The sequence below is a fragment of the Manis javanica genome, chromosome 2 (assembly GCF_040802235.1).
Source record: "Manis javanica isolate MJ-LG chromosome 2, MJ_LKY, whole genome shotgun sequence".
Lineage (NCBI taxonomy): Eukaryota > Metazoa > Chordata > Mammalia > Pholidota > Manidae > Manis > Manis javanica.
The window spans coordinates 79,812,096-79,835,166 of NC_133157.1; the positions used below are offsets into that span (position 1 = coordinate 79,812,096).

At 35.9% G+C, this 23,071-nt stretch overlaps 1 protein-coding gene across 3 annotated transcripts in view; it reads right to left on the minus strand.

Annotated features, from left to right (window-relative positions):
• Positions 1–23,071, minus strand: part of GKAP1 (G kinase anchoring protein 1) — a 78,681-nt gene that overhangs the window by 39,113 nt on the left and 16,497 nt on the right. For all 3 annotated transcript variants that reach the window (XM_037023524.2, XM_037023522.2, XM_037023521.2), the window contains 2 exons: positions 19,436–19,579; positions 931–1,008 (listed from right to left, as the gene is read on the minus strand). In XM_037023524.2, coding sequence (XP_036879419.1) covers positions 931–1,008; positions 19,436–19,579 — 222 coding nt within the window. The remainder of the gene's footprint in view (positions 1–930; positions 1,009–19,435; positions 19,580–23,071) is intronic.

Below are 23,071 nucleotides of genomic sequence, written 5' to 3' on the forward strand. Positions count from 1 at the left end.
GCAACTGCCAGTTTTGTATCTAAATGGACAAGTAACAATAAAGACTGCAGTTATTCTTCATTGTTCAGTGTCACAGGAACAGGGGCATGGAAAATGAAAAAGTCCACTTCACCAGCAACTTTCAACCCTTCTCTTGAGCTACTAAACAAACAGAAAAATCATATGCTGTGAATTTTAATTCCTCTCTTCACTTAACCCTGAGTGAAGGAGCAAATGTACAAAGACATACATTAAAGGCCCTTAAGTATGACCACAGGTCATTTATCATCAACCTCTAAGTAATCTCAAATTGAACATATATCAAGTTCCCAAGACCTGTAAAGGACTAAAATGTTAAATTACATGACAATAATAAATATGTGAGAATTTAAATGTTATGAAACTGGAAACCAACACTACTTTTTATTTGAATGCTCCTACAGTTACAAGCTGTAGAATGCGTTTCAGCACACTGCCCAATACCACAGCCTAGTGACAAATGTTGAGTTCACAAGGCCTAAGTATTGCAGATGGCCTTCCATTTACTTTAGTTAATTGCAGTTCAGTGTTATCTTCTGCAGAGGGTCTCTTAATGATGTTCCTGTATTCATACTTATTTAAATTGTTAAAACTACTTATTTTGTATGTTCATTTAAAACAAGTTAAAACGAATCACCTGCCTGTTAATTTCGTTTCCTATCTTCCCTTCATCTTGGGTGGAGGAATTTCTTACCTAACAGGCCAAATCACCAGACAGCTTAGTCCACATGTTTCTGTTGTCTCTCAGAAACTTGAAGAGGAATCTTATTATAAAAACTGTGATAATACTTTGGTACAATGATCAATGTTTAACAAACTTTAGAGAACTTTTATACAAAATTCAGAAAGGCTGGTTCTAACCTTTAACCACTTAAACTTCTAAAATATCTAAATCAATAAATGTATAAATACCTTTTTGTGTTCTTCATATTCTAATTTACTTAGCAACAATGCCTTCTCAAGATCCGCTTCAAACATTTCAGATGTCAGCTAAAAAACAAAATAAAATCTGATAATAAGTAAGTGATAGTATTACAACTACATTAGTAAAATAACCACGACAACATATGTAGGAAAAGAAAACAAATACATTAAAAAACAACCTAGTTCTCCAAAGTATCTATCCAGGCCAAAGTAGGGAATCCTTTATTTTACAGAAAATATGAAAGCAAAACCTATAATTTTGAGATTTCTATTTCCCAATTTACTGTCAATTATTTGTTGCATATCACAATCTTTTTATTTAATAAAAACTGCAAAGCAATTGATACTGTATGGTCACAGATGGTATCTAGTTTAGAACACAAAAATTTAAGTGATTATTATACAAAAATTCAAGAATGCTAAAAAATAACTTAATAAGCACTATAAAACATTCCACTCCCTTAAGATAGACTAATCCACATGTAAGAGAATTCATAAATAAGGTGACCAAATGGCTTGGTATATGCTTGATATTACAGTATTACTATTTATAGTATACCTTTATCTCCTATCCTTTTATTCCTTTTATACAGTTGCCCTACCTTCAAAGTCATCTAAGACAAATTAAAATTCTTTAGTTGTGATCTGTACTTTTTGGGTCCTCTTTGTCACCTACCACTCAATCTCAGGTTAACTGCTTAGAGTCTATCTTCTATCACCCTGTAATTAAATTATTTTTCCTAATTGCCAAAGTAGTAGTTGGGTTGTCCTTATCCCCAGAGGTATGTCTGTGATGGAACACAGGATAGTTGCAACATGACTTGAGTAACCAACCTGGATTTGTGTACATGTATGTGTCAACCTCTGAATACTGGATAATAAAAACATAAACTTAGTGGACATCTCATTTTCTTTTCTGTCTGGAATCCCTTTTTTTGCTGCTCTAAGTGAGTACACTTCATTGCAATGTCTTATGATTCTAGTAGGACAATCTATCACATAGTCCTGTATACCAGTCACCACCACACTCACACAACATCCAATCTACCATCACCACCACCAATAGCGTGAGGGCAAGGATCCAACTCTCTTTTGTCTCCTCTAGGAATTAAATTTTGACAAGGACCAGAGCAAATGGGGTTAAATCACTAATGAAAGCCCTCTAAAAGTGAGTGTATTTGTTCTACCAGTTCATGCTTCTACTTAGTTTCCATCTTTCCAAGGCCTACTTATTTAGTTAGTTCAAACCTGTGAATCCTTTCAACAGATTATTTTTTGCTAGAGTTAATCAGAATTATATCTGTTGATAAAACAGAAACCAGCTCCAAAAAGAAGTGATTTGTTGCAAAGGGATACCTTGAAAATTAGAAAAATGTTAACCCTGGACACCATGCATTAAACCTTCTAGTCCTAACCAAAGTTATCCCTTTGAAAGCATTTCATCTAATCCTATACTGAGACAACAAAAAGGGGGAAAAAAGACTAGGTTTATCACAGAAAAAAAAAAAAGTCCCAGAGAAAAATACAGTTATAATTAAAATGGTAAATAAGGGTATATAGCACTAGGAAATCTGGGTAAGCCCAGAGTAAACTAAATACTTCTATGGAATACTTGAAAATAACTGAAGAATTCAATCCAAATTAGTAATAGTCAGGAAAAACTAATAAATTAGCCTTTTATTAATTTATTACACAAACATATTCAAAAACAATAAATAATTATAAGGTAAAGAATTGGGTTAGTTTTACACAAAAAAGGAAGTGTACGTCAATTTTTACACTTAAACTCAAAGCAAACTGAGTATAAAATATTTCATATTCATAATTAAAGCACAGCAATCATCCCAACATAGAAAAGCAACAAAATTACTTAAATTCATTCTGAACAAAGCTGGTTCAATTTACTACTAACCTTATCAAACACTAGTCCATATTAATAACAGTTAACATTTACAGAAAGGGCATTTAAGATGATTTCCAATATGTCACATATTCTGACTGATATTCCAAAAATAAGTGAGTGAGTGGGAGAATAGATTAGGAAGTTGGGAGTCTTGCAGGATATATTATTACTCTTTTTCATATTAATTCACAGAACTTAAATATTAAAGTAACTGATTCTAATAGCATGATAAAACAGTGAAATTAACTTTTAAAGTGAAAAATACGGTTCTCCCCAGGATTTGATTCCAAATGTAGAAGTTTAGAACTTAAATTTACCATTTAATTATTTAAAAAACAGTACAGAAAGAAATATAAGTAGGAAAAATTATTTAAATTTCAGTTAAATTTCTTTGAAAACTAGGATAAATCTTCCAAAAATACCACTGTATGAACAATGAGCCAATAAGGATTTATGGAGCATCTATCTCTGTGGGCTTCATCTGTAAGGGCTTTAAAAAAGTAACATAAATTTGGCTTTTGCCTTCAAAGAATTTCTACCCCAGCTGGGGACAGAGGACTAACACATATAAATTATAGGAAATAAAGTAAGACACTAAAAGTGCTACAAAAATTGAGGAAACAAAGATAAGAAATAGAATTCAGAGAAGCATACAGAAAAGAGATTAATTTGGACTTGAAAGGAAGATATAATTTGGAATAGAAGAATTTCAGGAGGAAAGAGCCATATGAACAAAAGTAAGATATTAAGAATAGATCTATTATGGGATACCAAGGAAAGGGATACCTGATAAAAGGTGAATTCACTATGAGACAGATGTGGAAAATATGCAGGCTTTGGGGGATAACACAGGTGGATAACTTAAATTCCATTTCCACCCATGCTAACTGTGATGCTGGATAAGTCACATAATTTCTCTCAATTTTTCTTCATATATAAAAAGGAAACAGAAATATCAATTTTATAGGGTAGCTTTGAAGATTTAAAGCTGTAGTACATGTAAAGTACCTGGGAAGTAAAATAAAGTACTTGTAAAGTACTGGGACAAGTTACACACAGTAAATAAGAACTCCCTTCTATGTTGGAGAATAGTAGAAAGCAAGATTATTTATATAAGGTAGAATTGGGCTTCAGACATTTCCTAAAAATTAGGGATTTGGGGCAGATGAAAGAGAAGTGCTGACAAAAGTAATTTTAAAGAAATAAACTGAACATTAGAAAAATTATCACTTAGAATCAATGTGTCTGGCTAATTCATTATAATCTCAGCATACAGGAACCTGGATCAGAACACAGCAGAGAAGAAAATAAGGCACTATCTTAGAAAAGAATGACCAAGTTTTGGAACACTGAATGAATACGAACTATGAAAGATAATATTTTTGATCCTAGATAACAGAAGAATGGTAGCACAAGACTAAATCAGGAAACAGAAAGGAAACATGATTCCAAATTATTTAAGCGTAACTTAATTAATCATAAGACTGCTATATAGTTGTCAATCATATAATCAATATATGTAAAGGAAGAACTGGGTGGTGGGGACAGGAGAAGAATCTGGCCTTCAGCGACAGGCACCAGGCAAGAAAATGAAAATAAAATCATGGCTTTTAAAATATATCTTATATTTAAGTTTGCAAATCGAAAATTCCTCATAATTGTCTGTGTACTTACAGGAGGAAGAGGAAATGAAGGAAAAGAGGGGACAGTTGGCAATGAAATGCCTACAGGATCAAAGAAGATACATGTGCCCAAGGTGGAGACTTTAGATCTCCTTCCTCTTGGCTTCCTTCATTGCCTCCTACTCCCCATCTAGCAGTAAAACATTTTTTTTTCTATTTAAATAAACCTATAGCTCCAGGGTTTATGATCAGCTGATGAGTAGGAAGTAACAATGAAAAGTGGGAAGTGCAGTAGTTTGGAACTAGATGTTCAAAAAATTTTAAGTATCTTAATACATTTACCCATTTTCAATCCAAGCAAAATAAATTCCAAATGAAGCATTAACCTTCATGTCCCATAGGCATCATGGGAACAGGGTTACTGTACAGCAACATCACATCGTTCTGAAGACATCTAACACTTGCCACACCCAGTGCCTTGTGGTTCTCTGACTCAGTGATTTTCAAAGCGCAAACCACATAACTTTGACGAGTTTGAAAGCAGAATTATTTTCCCAGAACTTTTCTAATAGTTTTATTGAACATTATGATTTTAAAGGTTGTTGATGTTCTACAAAATGTGTTCACATTAATTAACAAGTTCAGTTCATCTCCACTAATATATTTTCATGACTTTTGAGTGCTGCTTACATTTATTAAACCTCCATTTTTGCGCATGCTTTATTATACCTCCAAATAATAAAAATGGTTCAATGATTCACTGAAGGAGTAAAAGTAGTGAAAACAGAACTGGAAATAATGCAACTTACAAAAACACCATAAATTAAAAAATGAACAGGACTCTAATACATTGAATAAATATAAATCTAAATGTGTCAGGTCAAGAGTGGTATCACACAATAGCTGAAAGGAAAATGATAAGTAGAAAATTAATACAGTGAATATTTGAAACTTTGATTTATTGAGTCATCTATTTGTTCCCAGCTTTCGGCTACGAAACATTGTCTGTCAGAACAGTGGCCACAAGACATCATAGTTTTTGTTTCACTTTCAAAGCACAATGACCTGTATGAATATGTCACAATTTTTAATGTTAAGAAAAAGATTAGAATTAAGATCAAGATATGGTCATATTTGTCACAATTGGTCTTTGTATTCTAATGGGTAAGTCTGACTACTTATATTTGATTATAAAACAAACAAGTATTTATAAAATAAGTACCAAGTGATGCTTTCTAGAAAAAAAGTGATGCATTTTGTTACTAAAGAAAGCCAAAATCTACAGGGGATGTATTTCAATATGTGCTTTTTTCTTTTTTAAATTTTTTATTAAGGTATGATTGATATATACTCTTATGAAGGTTTCACATGAAAAGACAATGTGGTTGACGGTGACTGTAATGGGGTTTGTAGGGGGGACTTGGTGAAGAGGGGAGACTTGTAAACATAATGTTCCTCATGTAATTGCAGATTAATGATACCAAAATAAAAAAAAGAAAACAAAAAACAAAAACAAAACAAACAAAAAATTATGTGGTTACTACATTTACCCATATTACCAAATTGTCACCCATACCCCTATGCAGTCACTGTCCATCAGTGCAGCAAGATGCCACAGATCCACTATATGCCTTCTCTGTGCTACACTGTTCTCCCTGTGATGCCCCATGCCATGTGTACTAAACATAATACCCCTAAATCCCCTTCTCCCTCCCTCCCCAACTGCCCCCCCACCCAACCCCTTTGGTAACAACTAGTTCATTCTTGGAGTCTCTGAGTCTGGTGCTATTTTGTTCCTTCAGTTTTGCTTCATTGTTATACTCTACAAATGAGGGAAATCATTTGGCATATGTTTTTCTCCACCTGGCTTATTTCACTGAGCATAATGTCCTCCAGCTCCATCCATGTTGTTGCAAATGGTAGGATTTGTTTCTTTCTTATGGCCGAATAGTATTCCATTGTGTATATGTACCACCTCTTCTTTATCCATTCATCAACTGAGGGACACTTAGGTTGATTCCATATCATGGTTAATGTAAAAAGTGCTGCAATAAACATAGGGGTGCATATGTCTTTTTGAATCTGAGAAGTTGTATTCTTTGGGTAAATTCCAAGGAGTGGGATTCCTGGGTCAAATGGTATTTCTAGTTTTAGTTTTTTGAGGAACCTCCATATTGCTTTCCACAATAGTTGAACTAGGTAACAGTCCCAGCAGCAGTATAGGAGGGTTACCCTTTCTCCGCATCCTCACCAGCATTTGTTGTTCTTAGTCTTTTAGATGCTGGCCATCCTTACTGGTGTGATATGATATCCCATTGTGGTTTTAATTTGCATTTCTTTGATGCTTAGTGATGCGGAGCATTTTTTCATGTGTCTATTGGCCATCTGAATTTCTTTTTTGGAGAACAGTCTCTTCATATCCTCTGCCCATTTGTTAATAGGGTTATTTGCCTTTTGGGTATTGAGGCGTGTAAGTTCTTTATATATTTTGGATGTTAACCCCTTGTCGAATATGTCATTTACAAATATATTCTCCCATACTGTAGGATACCTTTTGGTTCTGTTGATGGTGTCCTTTGCCGTACAGAAACTTTTTAGATTGATGTAGTCCAATGAATTCATTTTTGTTTTTGTTTCCCTTTCTCGAGGAGATGCATTCAGGAAGAAGTTGCTCATGCTTATATTCAGATGTTTGCCTATGTTGTCCTCTAAGAGTTTTATGGTTTCATGACTTACATTCAGGTCTTTAATCCATTTCGAGTTTACTTTTGTGTACGGGGTTAAACAATCATCCAGTTTCATTCTCTTGTATGTAGCTGTCCAGTTTTGCCAACACCAACTGTTGAAGAGGCTGTCATTTCCCCATTGTATATCCATGGTTCCTTTATCATGTATAAATTGACCATATATGGTTGGGTTTATATTAGGGCTTACTAGTCTGCTCCATTGGTCTGTGGGTCTGTTCTTGTACCAGTACCAAATTGTCTTGATTACTATGGCTTTGTAGTAGAGCTTGAAGTTGGGGAGCATAATCCCCCAGCTTAATTCTTTCTTCTCAGAATTTCTTTGGCTATTTGAGGTCTTTTGTGGTTCCATATGAAATTTAGAACTATTTTCTCTAGTTTGTTGGAGAGTGCTGTTGGTATTTTGATAGGAATTGCATTGAATCTATAGATTACTTTAGGGAGGATGGCCATTTTGACAATATTAATTCTTCCTATCCATGAGCAGGGGATGTGTTTCCATTTATTGGTATCTTCTTTAATTTTTCTCATGAGTGTCTTGTAGTTTTGAGTATAGTCTGTCACCTTCTTGGTTAGGTTTATTCCTAGGTATTTTATTCTTTATGATGCAAATGTGAATGTAATTGTTTTCCTGATTTCTCTTTCTGCTAGTTCATTGTTAGTGTATAGGAATGCCACAGTTTAATGTGTATTAATTTTGTATCCTGCAACTTTGCTGAATTCAGATATTAGATGTAGTTGTTTTAGAGTGGATTCTTTAGGGTTTTTTATGTACAAGATCATGTCATCTGCAAACAGGGACAGTTTAACTTCTTACTTGCCAATATGGATGCCTTTTATTTCTTTGTGTTGTCTGATTGCCATGGCTACAACCTCCAGTACTATGTTGAATAGAAGTGGGGTAACTGGGCATCCTTGTTTTGTTCCTGATATTAAAGGAAAAGCTTTCAGCTTCTCGCTGTTAAGTATGATGTTGGCTGTGGGTGTGTCATATATGGTCTTTATTATGTTGAGGTGCTTGCCCTCTATAGGCATTTTTTTGAGAGTTTTTATGATGAATGGATGCTGAATTTTGTCAAATGCTTTTTCAGCATCTATGGAGATGATCATGTGGCTTTTGTCCTTTTTTGTTGATGTGGTGGATGATGTTGATGGATTTTCTAATGTTGTACCATCCTTGCATCCCTGGAATAAATCCTACTTGATCATGATGGATGATCTTCTTGATGTATTTTTTAATTCAGTTTGCTAATATTTTGTTAAGTATTTTTGCACCTATTTTCATCAGGGATATTTTCTTTTTTTGTGGTGTGTAGTTTTCTTTTTTTGTGGTGTCTTTGCCTGGTTTTGGTATTAGAGTGATGCAGGCCTCATAGAATGAGTTGGGAAGTATTCCCTATGCTTTTACTCTTTGGAAAACTTTAAGGAGGATGGGTATTAGGTCTTCACTTAATGTTTGCTAAAATTCAGCGGTGAAGCCATCTGGTTCAGGTGTTTTGTTCTTAGATAGTTTTTTGATTACCAGGTCAATTTCATTGCTGGTTATCGGTCTGTTCAGATTTTCTGTTTCTTCCTTGGTCAGCCTTGGAAGGTTGTATTTTTCTAGAAAGTTGTCCATTTCTTCTAGGTTATCCAGTTTGTTGGCATATACTTTTTCATAGTATTCTCTAATAATTCTTTGTGTTTCTGTGGTGCTCGTAGTGATTTTTCCTTTCTCATTTCTGATCCTGTTTATGTATGTAGACTCTCTTTTTTTCTTGATAAGTCTGGCTAGGGGTTCATCTATTTTGCTTATTTTCTTGAAGAACCAGCTCTTGCTTTCAGTGATTCTTTCTATTGTTTTATTCTTCTCAATTTTATTTATTTCTGCTCTAATCTTTATTCTTCTTCTTCTACTGACTTTGGGCCTCATTTGTTCTTCTTTTTCTAGTTTCATTAATTGTGAGTTTAGACTGCTTATATGGGATTGTTCTTCTTTCCTGAGGGATGCCTGTATTGCAATATACTTTCCTCTTAGCCCAGCCTTGGCTGCGTCCCACAGATTTTGCTGTGTTGAATTATTGTTGTCATTTGTCTCCATAGATTGCTTGATCTGTGTTTTTATTTGGTCATTGATCCATTGGTTATTTAGGAACATGCTGTGAAGCCTCCATGTGTTTGTGGGATTTTTCATTTTCTTTGCATAATTTATTTCTAGTTTCATACCTTTGTGGTCTGAGAAACTGGTTGGTACAATTTCAATCTTTTAGAATTTATTGAGGCTCTTTTTATGGCCTAGTATATGATCTATTATTGAAAATGATCTATTATTGAAAAGTAGTGAAAATCACTACTTGTCTTCACTTGAGAAGAATGTGTGTTCTGCTGCTTTTGGATGTAGAATTCTGTAAATGTCTGTTAGGTCCATCTGTTCTGGTGTGTTGTTCAGAGCCTCTGTGTCCGTCCTTATTTTCTGTCTGGTTGATCTGTCCTTCAGAGTGAGTGGAGTGTTGAAGCCTCCTAGAATGAATGCACTGCATTCTATTTCCCCTTTTAATTCAATTAGTATTTGTTTCACATATGTAGGTGATACTATGTTGAGAGCACAGATATTTATAATGGTTATATCTCCTTGTTGGATTGACCCCTTTATCATGATGTACTGTCCTTGTCTCTTGTGATTTTCTTTGTTTTGAAGTCTATTTTGTCTGATACAAGTACTGCAATTCCTATTTTTTCATTCTATTTGTTGCATGAAATTTATTTTTCCATCCCTTCACTTTTAGCCTGTATATGTCTTTGGGTTTAAAGTGAGTCTCTTGTAGCCGGCATATAGATAGGTCTTGTTTTTTTATCCATTCAGTGACTCTATGTCTTTTGAGGTGAATTCAGTTCATTTACATTTAGGTTGACTATTGATAGGTATGTACTTTTGCCATTGCAGACTTTAGATTTGTGGTTACCAAAGGTTGAAGGTTAACTTCCTTACAATCTAAGAGTCTAACTTAACTCACTTAATATGATATTACAAACACAATCTAAGGGTTCTTTTCTTTTTCTCCTCCTTTTTCCTCCTCCACTCTTTCTTACTTATTTATTTTTTCTTTTATTATGACTAATCTACAATAACATGAAGAACATTATGTTTACTAAGCTCTCCCTTCACCAAGTCCCCCCAACAAACCACATTAACGTCACTGTCCATCAGCATAGTAAGATGCTGTAGAATCACTACTTGTCTTCACTGTGTTGCACAGTGCCTCTGTGTCCTTACTTATTTTCTGTCCAGTGGATCTATCCTTTGGGGTGAATGGTGTGTTGAAGTCTCCTAAAATGAATGCATTGCAGTCTGTTTCTCACTTTAGTTCTGTTAGTATTTGTTTCACATATGCTGGTGGTCCTGTGTTGGGTGCATATATATTTAGAATGGATATATCCTCTTGTTGGACTGAGCCCTTTATCATTATGTAGTGTCCTTCTTTATCTCTTGTTACTTTCTTTGTTTTGAAGTCTATTTTGTCTGATATTAGTACTGCAATCCCTGCTTTCTTCTCGCCATTGTTTGCCTGAAATATGTTTTTCCATCCCTTGACTTTTAGTCTGTGCATGTCTTTGGGTTTGAGGTGAGTTTCTTGTAAGCAGCATATAGATGGGTCTTGCTTTTTATCCATTCTATTACTCTTTGTCTTTTGATTGGTGCATTCAGTCCATTTACATTTAGGGTGATTATTGAAAGATACGTACTTATTGCCATTGCAGGCTTTAGATTCATGGTTACCAAAGGTTCAAGGTTAGCTTCTTCAGTATCTTACTGCTTAACTCGCTTATTGAGCTGTTATAAACACTGTCTGGTGATTCTTTATTTCTCTCCCTTCTTATTCCTCCTCCTCCATTCTTTATATGTTGGTTGTTTTATTCTGTGCTCTTTTGTGTTTCCTTTAACTGCTTTTGTGGGTAGTTGATTTTGTCTTTTGCCTTTAGTTAGTATTTGGTTGGTCTGATTTCTTTGCTGTGATTTTATTTTCTCTGGGGACATCTGTTTAGCCTTAGGAGTGCTCCCATCTAGAGCAGTCCCTTTAAAATACCCTGTAGAGGTGGTTTGTGGGAGGCAAATTCCCTTAACTTTTGCTTGTCTGGGAATTGTTTAATTCCTCCTTCATATTTAAATGATAATCGGGCTGGATACAGTATTCTTGGTTCAAGGCCCTTCTGTTTCATTGCATTCAATATATCATGCCATTCTCTTCTGGCCTGTAAGGTTTCTGTTGAGAAGTTTGATGATATCCTGATGGGTTTTCCTTCGTAGGTGACCTTTTTCCTCTCTCTAGCTGCCTTTAAAACTCTGTCCTTGTCCTTGATCTTTGCCATTTTAATTATTATGTGTCTTGGTTTTGTCCTCTTTGGGTCCCTTGTGTTGGGAGTTCTGTGCTTCCGTGGTCTGAGCGACTATTTCCTCCCCTAGTTTAGGGGAAGTTTTCAGCAATTATTTCTTCAAAGACACTTTCTATCCCTTTTTCTCTCTCTTCTTCTTCTGGTACCCCTATTATATGGATATTGTTCCATTTCGATTGGTCACACAGTTCTCTTAATATTCTTTCATTCCTGGAGATCCTTTTATCTCTCTCTGCCTCAACTTATCTGCATTCCTGTTCTCTGATTTCTGTTCCATTAACGGCCCCTTGCACCTCATCTAGTCTGCTCTTAAGTCCTTCCAGAGATTGTTTTATTTCTGTAATCTCCCTCTGGGCTTCATCCCTTAGCTCTTGTACATTTCTCTGAAGATCCATCAGCATGGTTATGACCTTCATTTTGAATTCTTTTTCAGGGAGATTGGTTAGGTCTATCTCCCCAGATTCCTTCTCAGGGGAGGATGTCTGGGTTATTCTGGTCTGTATCAAATTCTTCTGCCTTTCCATAGAGGTAGTTGCGGGGAGCTAGTGCATGTGTCGGCTGGGAGAATGTCCCTTCTTGCTGGTTTGTGGCCTTCCTTTCCTGGGAGAATGGTGACCCCTAGCGGCTTGTGCTGGGCAGCTGTGCGCAGACGGGGTTTCTAATTCTTGCCCGGCCGCTGTGAAAGAAGTTCTGCCCTGCTGCCTCAGAGTGCTGCTCCACTATGGCAGAGCCGCATCAAAGGGGAAATGGGCAGGAGGCTGTTTATCACGATGAGGGTCCTCCAAGCTGTGCTGCCGCCTAGGGGTTAGGGCACCCAGAGTTCCCTGGGATTCCCAGCTTCTGGCCTGTTTCAGGATGTTTCCACCCAACTGTGGGATCCCTGTCCCTTTAAGTCTTTCAAAAAAGCACTTGCTTTTCTTTGTCCCAGGGTCCCCAGCTGCGGGGACCCACTTGCAGGTTTTACTGTCCCATTTCCCTAGTATCCAGCACCCCATGCACTATGTGTCTGCGCTCCCAGTGCGGATGGCTAGGGCTGGGTAGTTAGCAGTCCTGGGCTCCCTCTCCCTCCCTGCTCCGAGTGCTCTCCTCCCACTGGGAGCTGGGTTGAGGGGCACTCGGGTACCGCTGGGCTGGGGCTTTTATCTTAACCCCTTCATGAGGTGCTGGGTTCTCGCAGTTGTGGGTGTAGCCTGGATGTTATCCTGTATATTCTGGTCTCTCTTTTAGGGATAGCTGTATTTGTTGTATTTTCAAAAATATATATGGTTTTGGGAGGAGATTTCCGCTGCTCTACTCACATCACCATCTTGGCTATTCCCATTCCTCCTCCATTCTTTATATATTAGGTACCATATTCTGTACTCTTTGTCTATCCCTTGATTGACTTTGGGGATAGTTAATTTAATTTTGCTTACTAATTAGCTGTTCTACTTTCTTTACCATGGCTTTATTACCTCTGGTGATAGCTATTAAACCTTAGGAACACTTCCATGTACCACAGTCCCTCCAAAATACACTGTAGAGCTGGTTTGTGGGAGCTAAATTCTCTCAGCTTTTGCTTATCTGAAAATTGTTTAATCCCTCCTTCAAATTTAAATGATAATCTTGCCGGATAAAGTAATCTTGGTTCCAGGCCCTTCTGCTTCATTACATTAAATACATCATGCCACTACCTTCTGGTCTGTAAGATGTCTGCTGAGAAGTCTGATGTTAGCCTGATGGGCTTTCCTTTGTATGTGATCTTATTTCTGTCTCGGGCTGCTTTTAACAGTCTGTTCTTATCCTTGATCTTTGCCATTTTAATTACTGTATGTCCTGGTGTTCTCTTACTTGTGTTGGGAGACCTGTGGATCTCCATGGCCTGAGAGACTATCTCCTTCCCAAGATTGGGGAAGTTTTCAGCAACTACCTCCTCAAAGACACTTTCTATCCCTTTTTCTCTCTCTTCTTCTGGTACCCCTATAATGCAAATATTGTTTCATTTGAATTGGTCACACAGTTCTCTCAATATTCTTTCATTCTTAGAGATCTTTTTCTCTCCATGCCTCAGCTTTATATTCCTCTTCTCTAGTTTCTATTTTATTTATCATCTCCTCCACTGTATCCAATCTGCTTTTAATACCCTCCATTGTGCTCTTCAATGATTGGATTTCTGACCAGAATTCATTCCTGAGTTCTTGAATATCTTTTGTACCTCCATTGTCATGTTAATGATTTTTATTTTGAACTCCCTTTCAGGAAGAGTCATGAGGTCCATGTCATCTTTCTCAGGAGTTATATTAATTTTACTCTGTACCAAGTTCCTTTGGCATTTCATATTTGTGTATGGCACCCTCTAGTATCCTGAAGCTATACTCTCTGGAGCTGCTCAGCCCCAGAAGCAATGTTAGGGGTTGCAGGGGAGTAGTATTGGTGCCTAGGGGGAGGAAAGAGCTGTTTCATGTTTCCTGGCTGCTATGTCAGTCTCCACTGCTTGAACCAGCACACAGGCATAAGCTTTTGTCCCAGAACAGCCGGATATGGATCCCTGCTTTCCACAAGCGGCTGGAATCTCAGTCTCTCCCGGAATTCTGCCTGTCTTAGCTTTCCAACCCTGTAATCACTAGAGTATCATGAAAGCACCATGAAATGTAGGTTTGTGCTCCCAGAGCAGGTCTCCAGAGTTAGGTATTCAGCAGTCCCAGGCCTCCACTCCCTCCCTGCTCTGTTTCTCTTCCTGTGCCAATGAGCCAGGGTAGGGAAAGGGCTTGGGTCCCGCCGGGCCACAGCTTTGGTATGTTACCCAGTTCCGTGAGGTCTGCTCTTTTCTCCAGGTGTATGCAGTCTGGCGCAGTCCTCTTTCCCGTTGCTCCTTCAAGATTAATTGTATTAATTATATTTTTGTATTAGATGCAATTTTAGGAGAAAGCCTCTGTCTCACCTCTCACCTCTCATGCCACCATCTTTAATCCTCTTTGAATTTGTACTTTTACAGGGAATCAGATGCAAGTCAAGGTACTGCCAAGGGACTTAAACCAGCCACAAGGTTGTAACAAATATTCTCACAAAAAAAAACCAGAGCAAGCTATTGGCAAAGCATTTTTATCAGGTGGAATGAAGGATACAGTATGAAAAAACAATTACTATCATGCACATACTAGCAGATATTTCACTTTAGAGTTGGCAAAACCAGTGATGTGCAATGTTTGTATCAATATAATGAGGAAGAAATTCACAATTAAATTTTATCTGTTTATCACTGAAAACCCATGAAAAGAGATTTCTCTATCCAGTTAGTTATTTTTGAGTTTGATGTAGACTTTTAAAAAGGTACACTGGAATCAGTAATATCAGTGCATTATAAATAAAAAAGGTTATACTTGAACATCTCCACAGAGATTTATTCCCAGGCAACAGGTATTGGTGAACAATGTTTCTTGATCTTAATTCAATATTAAAAGAAATAGTAAAGATATAATCAAATCAAAGCCATGGCCTATTCATCTTTTTAAAAACAGCTTTACTGAGATACAATTCACATATTTTACATGTCACATAAAATTTGACCATTTCAAGTGTGAAATACTTATATTTCCTTTTGATATATACATCTCTGCAAAATAATAGGGAATGCAAGACTATCTTTTCACACTGAAGTATGTTGGGATAGATTCAAGTTTATGAAATGGAAAATGAGATAAAAACATTGAAGTCACCAACAATTCAGTAAAGATCATCTATACCATTTCCAGCCATTTTGGTAGTGTATTTCAGCAAAACATACAGTATGTTGAATAGCCTGAACCTATCCTTTCAGGATGAATATGTCACAATTTTTAATGTTAAGATAAAGATAAGAATTAAGATCAAGATGTGGTCCAATCTGTCACAATTGGTCTTTGTCTTCTAATGGGTAAATCCAACTACTTACATTTATTTATAAAACAAAGTATTTGTCTAGTATCTTTTTTTTATACCTTATTTCAAACACTTCCTTGACATTTCTTTTACTTTATACCTTTTGCTATATGGGCCTTGTTTTTCTTTCTTCAAGTGATTTGAAACTCATAGAATGAAAAGTTCCATGTATAGGTAATTCTCTTTAAATTAAAAAAAAATCTTGAAATTATTTATTTTGTTGTCAATATGAAAAATTTAAAAACACTTATTGACTCCTTTGACCCATTTCTCTCCTAATTTTTATATTCATAGACAGAAATTTCATTTCAGACTAATTCGTTGAGTTATGTTCTCTTTAATAACCACATTTATTAATTGCACATTGAGGTAACTTCAACGCTCACCCTGGTGCTTTCCAATTGTTGTGTTCTTTATTTAGATTTGCCTTTTAATTGAGAATAACATGTCTCAGAAAAACTTGCAGAAAGGATAATGGTGGTATGCTTTCTCAACCCTTGCATGTCTGAGAGTATTATTTCTTTTGCATTCAACCAAAATGACTAGAGATGGCTAGAGATGAAGTTCTTCACCATAACATTTCAATTCTGGCATCTAAAGCAGCAACTTGTTTTTTTCCCATGCATATACAGCTGACCCTTGAAGAACTGAGGGGTTAGGGTGCCCCCAGGCAGTCAAAAATCCACAAGTAACTTCTGACTCCCCTGAAATTTAACTACTAATAAACTACTGTTGCCTGGACTAGTCAATGATAATATAAACAGTCAAATAACATATATTTTATATGTTATATGTATTATATGTTGTATTTCTATAATAAAGCTAAACCAAAAAAATCTTAATTGTTGCAAATCTCCAAAAATATTTCCAGTATGTTTAAGGAAAAAAATTCGCATACAAGGACCTACACAATTCAAACCCATGCTGTTCTAGGGTCAACTATATTTATAGTATTATTCCCTTGTTTTTTTCTCTCTCTCTCTCTGTCTTTTTTTTTTTTTGGTCTCAGTTCCCTGGCTACCAGGCATGAGGACTCACCAGCTGGTTGGTGCTACAATTATACCTCTCCACCTTCCTCTGCAAGGTGCCGTCTTAGCAAGCATAGGCCACTGGCCAAACTAACCTTCCTCTAAGAACCCCACAGCTATCTCAACCCTATTTCTCATTCTTAAAATTAGTCTTTTATTAGAAAATCTTCTAAAAAAAGTCCTTAAAGAAAGGCTTCAGTTCTTTCAAGCTCAGATTCAGGGCTTTAGGAAAAGTTTGTCAATAGTATCTTTAAGGACTGACTCTTTTCCACTTGTTTCAGAGACACTAATTATACCTGTGTTGGATTTCAGTTCTGTGTTCCAATCTATCATGTCAATTTCATTGGTTTTTCAGTTCATTGGATTTCAGTTCTGTGTTCCAATCTATCATGTCAATTTCATACTCTGTTCTTGAGTCCCTCTAATGAAGTTTTTAGTTTGGCTATGATTTTACTTCCCCCCTTTTTTATTTCACCTATCTCCCTTCCAATTTCTTTTACCAACTTTTTCACCTCAGTCTATTATCTTCCCTTGTTATAAAATATTACTATCCCCTTGACTTTAATAAACTGCTTTAGCCTCTTGGTTTTTATTTAAGCAAAAAATAGGGGCTGTCTAAAATCAACTTCTGTCCCATGTAACAAATCTTTTCTAAAGTATGCTTTCACTTTGGACACTTTCATGTGGCAGAAACTTTTCTTTAGTTGACATAAGACCAACTCAGATCCAGTATTTGCTCATAAGTTGGTGGAATGGATGCTTCTTTACCATCCCTCTGGCTTCTGTTTAATGCCAGCTCCAAGATTTTATGCTGAGGTTTTGCTGATGTAAATGTACATTATCCCTTTGGTGATGTAGGAGCAGGAAACTTTTTCTTAGTATAATTTTTCTTTTATGTTTAAAATAAGCAGCCACATAACAGGCAAGACTTCTATAACCAGCTTTTTATCTGGCTCAAACCTCAATCCCTGAAGTTTCTCATAGTGCTATTTCCCTATTGTGTCAGGGAGAATACCCACCATACTGTATACTTGCTGCCTAGGATAATCACTGCCTGGGCCCTACTTTTAAAATCTATTATTCAACATAATAAAATAGATTCCAAGTAGAACACTACACTATGCATCTGTTCCAAAGCTTGCCCTTACCTCTTCTTCACTTGTCCATGTAATTATCCCAGCCTTTACTTCCCATGTCCTCGATTATTTTCCTGCAAGTGAGACTTCCAAAAGGTACCAGGTTTTCCTAGTGATCCATCACTAGTATAACCAGTAGAAATCCCTCAGAGTTTCTCAGATTTGGATGACATTCCTATATTGGGTCAGGGCCAAGTCAATTATTTTCTTTTCATTATTACCTGGTCATTTTGGTAGCAATCAGTTGGGGCAGGAAGAAGGGCAATCAAATATCTGTGCTCAAGTTACCATATAACGTGGAACTTATTTTGATGCAAATCTGAGTTTTCCTCCATTAATTTTCCAGTGCCCTTTGGACCACTGGGAGAAACTCTCCCTGGTGAAGACACTAATAAATTCTATTATAGTCTAAACAAGTAGATCATTACATTTATATTTGTAAACCAGAAGAATTTGTCATAATGAATATAGTAGAAGGAAAAAAAATCAAATAAAACCCTCTAGAATAATACAAGATGATTTATCCAGTATGCCAGTGCCTGGAAATATCTTCTGAACAGCACTTTCACACAGGTCTAGTGTAGTAACTGATTCTTACAATGATAAGCCTGGAGCACTATAAAATCCCAAAGAAAATGTTATAATTACCATAGTTTATGTTAACAGCATAGCTTAGTATAGTCTAATTCTTTTAAAACTGATAGGTTTTTAGCATGATAGATATAGCCACTTCATTAAGCCCAACATCTGCTTGAATAATACCTATTCCCAATAGATCAGTAACAGTTTAACAGATAAGCAAATAAATAAATATTCATTTCCCACATGTACAGCATCTCCTACAGTATATTCCAGGCTTAGTATGTCATTTTCCAAAAAAAAGAAACTGATTGGTCTCAATAAAGTATCTGTTTGATTTGGTTATTAGTAATATAGAGGCACAGAAGAATAATATATAATAGGTTAAAGAAACAAATACCATAAACTATTTTACATCAAGGTTGAAAAGGAAAAAGTTTCACCTCTAATTCTTTCCTTTTCAAGCAAAACTGTCTGTGGGTAATGTTTTTCATGTGAAACCTTCATAAGAATGTATATCAATGATACCTTAAAAAAAATAAAATTAAAGAATTAATAATTTGTCTGTTGATCTGGAGAAAGGACCAGGATGTATTATTATAAAGAATGAAAATAGCAAGAAGCAAGAAAAATTTCATATTTTGAATTCTTTTTTGCAGATAACAGTGACCCCTACACCCCCAAAAAAAACTGAATTAAGAAGGATACAAGGATATATATATATACAAAAAGCTGTTAATATTTTGGTCACCTGAGGACTGATGGTTCACTAATTTTTTTCTTATCTCTTTATTGAGGAAAAAATGATAATTTTAAAATGAAAAATTGGAAATATAGGGCAGATTAAAGAGAAAAATTTAAAAAAAAAACTGTCCATGGGTATTTTTAACAAGAGACCTCTGACCCTATGGAAGTGATTTTACCTACTTGAAATAATTTGATTCTGCTATTCTACATTCCCCATCTCTCTCTCTCATTTATAAAAAGACAAATAAATTAAAAGCTCAAAAAATAACTGCTTGAATTGCCAAAACAGAAATATAAATGTATCAACATCTGCTTTTCTATTAGACAAAAAAGCAGCAAACTCATGATTAATCCAATACAAAACTGCTCCTCAAATCAGTGGTGTCATGGATTCAAATGCACTGATATCTTAAAAATGCTTAAATTCACTGGGAAATAAAAGCAAAATAATTTGATTTAACTGTACCTGCTCATCTCGTTGTCTCCACTCTTGCCAGTTTTCTTCTCGTGACTCCTTCTGCACTGGGTTTGGTAATAAAAGCTCATGTTGAACATTACAAATGGCATGGGAAGATTTCTGGGGAATTTTCTTAAAAGCAAGATTCCTGAGCTATGAAACAAACAAAAAATACATTCATTCAGTTTACCAATCCTGGGATACTAATGACTTTTTTGGAAGTTAAGAAACCACTATTTCTATACTTCTAATTATTCCAAACATTTGCTAAGCTAATGCACAAATCACTCTTTGTGTTTTGTAATCTTTGTGGAATATTAATTTTGCCAGTATTTGAGATAATGTTGGTGGATTTCTAGATGAAATGATTAATAAGTGAAAACAATTGTACTTTACTATACCATTGTTTTAATGATTCTGCTTTACTAAAGGGAAGAAGTTTATAGGAGTAGAAAACAGAATAATAAGCATGATTTTAAAATGCAAAAAAATAGGATTCAAAAAAATTAAAGTTTAACAGCTTACAAATTCAAAAGTTTAAACAGTTAGAGAAGACAGCTTCAGCTTCAGCAACTGCAGTGACTACTTTACTAGTCCTGAAAAATCCAGGGCATACTCCACAAAGTAACATAATGAACTAAAACTGTACTGGTCAAGCCATTCCCAACAGCAAGAATAATCTGAGATGCAGTAGTTGAAACAAGTGAGTAAAATACTGACATACTGTTATGGATTAAATTGTAAGTACTCACCCCAAAAACATGCTGTAGGCTTAGCTCTCGGTGGTTCTGTGAATGTGACCTTATTTGAATAGGGTCTTTGCAAATGTAATCAAGTTAAGATAAGATCATACTGAATTAGAGAGGGCCTTAATCCAACATGACTGATGTCTTTATAAAAAGAGATGAAGACAAAGATACACTAAGAGAACACTGTGTACCAACAGAGGCAAAGATGAGTGATGGAGCCTGAAGCCGAGGAATGCGAAGGAGTGACAGACATCACAGGAAGCAAGGAAGCAGCAAGGAAGGGTTCTACTTAAAAGTCTCAGAGAAAGCACGGTCCTTACTGACATCTTGATTTGGACTTCTAACCTCCAGAACTGTTAGAATACATTTTGGTTGATTTAAGCCACCTAGTTTGTGGTACTTCGAAACAGCAGCCCTAGGAAACTAAAGAAGAGGCTTTAAAACGAGAATCAACAATTTTAACTTATAATCAATAGACTATTCTGTAACAAGGCTTGATTAGACACAAACACCACTTTAGGTAGCTACTTTCTGCCATGGCAAGAACACAGAGGAGGAGCTGCTGCTGGATGAAACACTGGTAGGTGGACTGTTACAGCATGCTATAGAGATTAGAGACTGATGGAACTAAAGCCACAGAAGTGGCACAAGAGGATCCTCAGGCTCACTCTCAGTTATGTGTTTCCTTAAGTCTCTACTGTAAACTACACTATTACCTTATTTTCTGTCTTTCCATTGTCATCTTTAATTCCAAACAGAAAATGGTGGGCAATCAAAGTTCTGGAAGATTGGGTTTCTGAAAGATTTTATGGTGGTGAAAATGATTTTCTTTTAAAGTTACCCTGTATTGAGAAAACTGGACAGCTACATGACAGATCACCCATTATGATCAAGTAGGGTTTATTCCAGAGATGCAAGGATGGTACAATATTTGAAAATCCATCAACATCATACACCACATCAACAAAGAGGACTAAAAACAAATGATCATCTCCATAAGATGCTGAAAAAAGCATTCAACAAAATTCAACACCCATACATGATAAAAACTCTCAACAAAAGGGGTATAGAAGGCAAGTACTTCAACATAATAAATGCCTTATCTGATAAACCCACAGCCAACATCTGAAAGCTTTTCCTTTAAGATCGGGAACAAGACAACGATGCCCACTCTCCCCATTTTTATTTAACATAGTTCTGGAGGTCTTAGCCATGGCAATCAGACAACACAAAGAAATAAAAGGCATCCAGATTGGTAAGGAAGAAGTTAAACTGTTACTGTTTGAAGATGACATGATTTTGTACATAAAAAACCCTAAGGAATCCACTCCAAAACTACTAGAACTAATATCTGAACTCAGCAAAGTTGCAGGGTACAAAATTAATACATAGAAATCTGTTGCATCCCTATATACTAACAATGAACTACAGAAAGAAAAATCAGGAAAACGACTCCATTTACAATTGCATCAAAAAGAATAAAATACCTAGGAATAAACCTAACAAAGAAGGTGACAGACTATACTCTGAAAACTACAAGACACTCATGAGAGAAATTGAAGAAGATACCAATAAATGGAAATACATCCTGTGCTCATGAATAGGAAGAATTAATATTATCAAAATGGCCATCCTGCCTAAAGCAATCTACAGATTCAATGCAATCCCTATCAAAATACCAACAGCATCCTTCAACAAACTAGAGAAAATAGTTCTAAAATTCATATGGAACCATAATAGATCCCAAATAGCCAAAGCAATCCTGAGAAGGAAGAATAAACCTGGGGGGATTATGCTCCCCAACATCAAGCTCTACTACAAAGCCACAGTAATCAAGACAATTTGGTACTGGCACAAGAACAGACATAGATCAGTGGTACAGAACAGAGAGCCCAGATATAAAACCAAGCATATATGGTTAATTAATATATAATAAAGAAGCCATGGATATACAGTGGGGAAATGACAGCCTCTTCAACAACTGGTGTTGGCAAAACTGGACAGCTACATGCAAGAGAATGAAACTGGATTACTGTCTAACCCCATACATAAAAGTAAACTTGAAATGGATCAAAGACCTGAATGTAAGTCATGAAAGCATAAAACTTAGAGAAGAAAAAATAGCAAAAATTTCTTGAATATAAACATGAGCAACTTCTTCCTAAATGCATCTCCTTAGGCCTGGGAAACAAAAGCAAAAATGAACAAATGGGACTACATCAAGTTAAAAAGCTTCTGTACAGCAAAGAACACCATCAGTAGAACAAAACGGCATCCTACAGTATGGGAGAATATATATCCAAAAAGGGGTTAACATCCAAAATATATGAAGAATTCACATGCCTCAACACTCAAAAAACAAATAACCCTGTAAAAAAATGGGCAGAGGATATGAGCAGACACTTCTCCAAAGAAGAAATTCAGATGGCCAACAGGCATGTGAAAAGATGCTCCACATCACTAATCATCAGGGAAATGCGAATTAAAACCACAATGAGATATCACCTCACACCAGTTAGGATGGACAACATCCAAAAGATAAGGAACAACAAATGCTGGCGAGTATGGAGAGAAAGGGGAACACTCCTCCACTGTTTGTGGGTATGTAAATTAATTCAAACATTTGTGAAAAGCAATATGGAGGTTCCTCAAAAAAATGAAAAATAGAAATATCATTTGACCCAGGAATTCCACTCCTAGGAATTTACCCAAAGAAAACAAGATCACTTATTCAAAAAGACATATGCACCCCTACATTTATTGCTGCACCATTTACAATAGCCAAGATCTGGAAGCAACCTAAGCGTCCATCAGTAGATGAATGGATAAAGAAGATGTGGTACATATATGCAGTGGAATATTATTCAGCCATAAGAAGCAAAAAAATCCTACCATT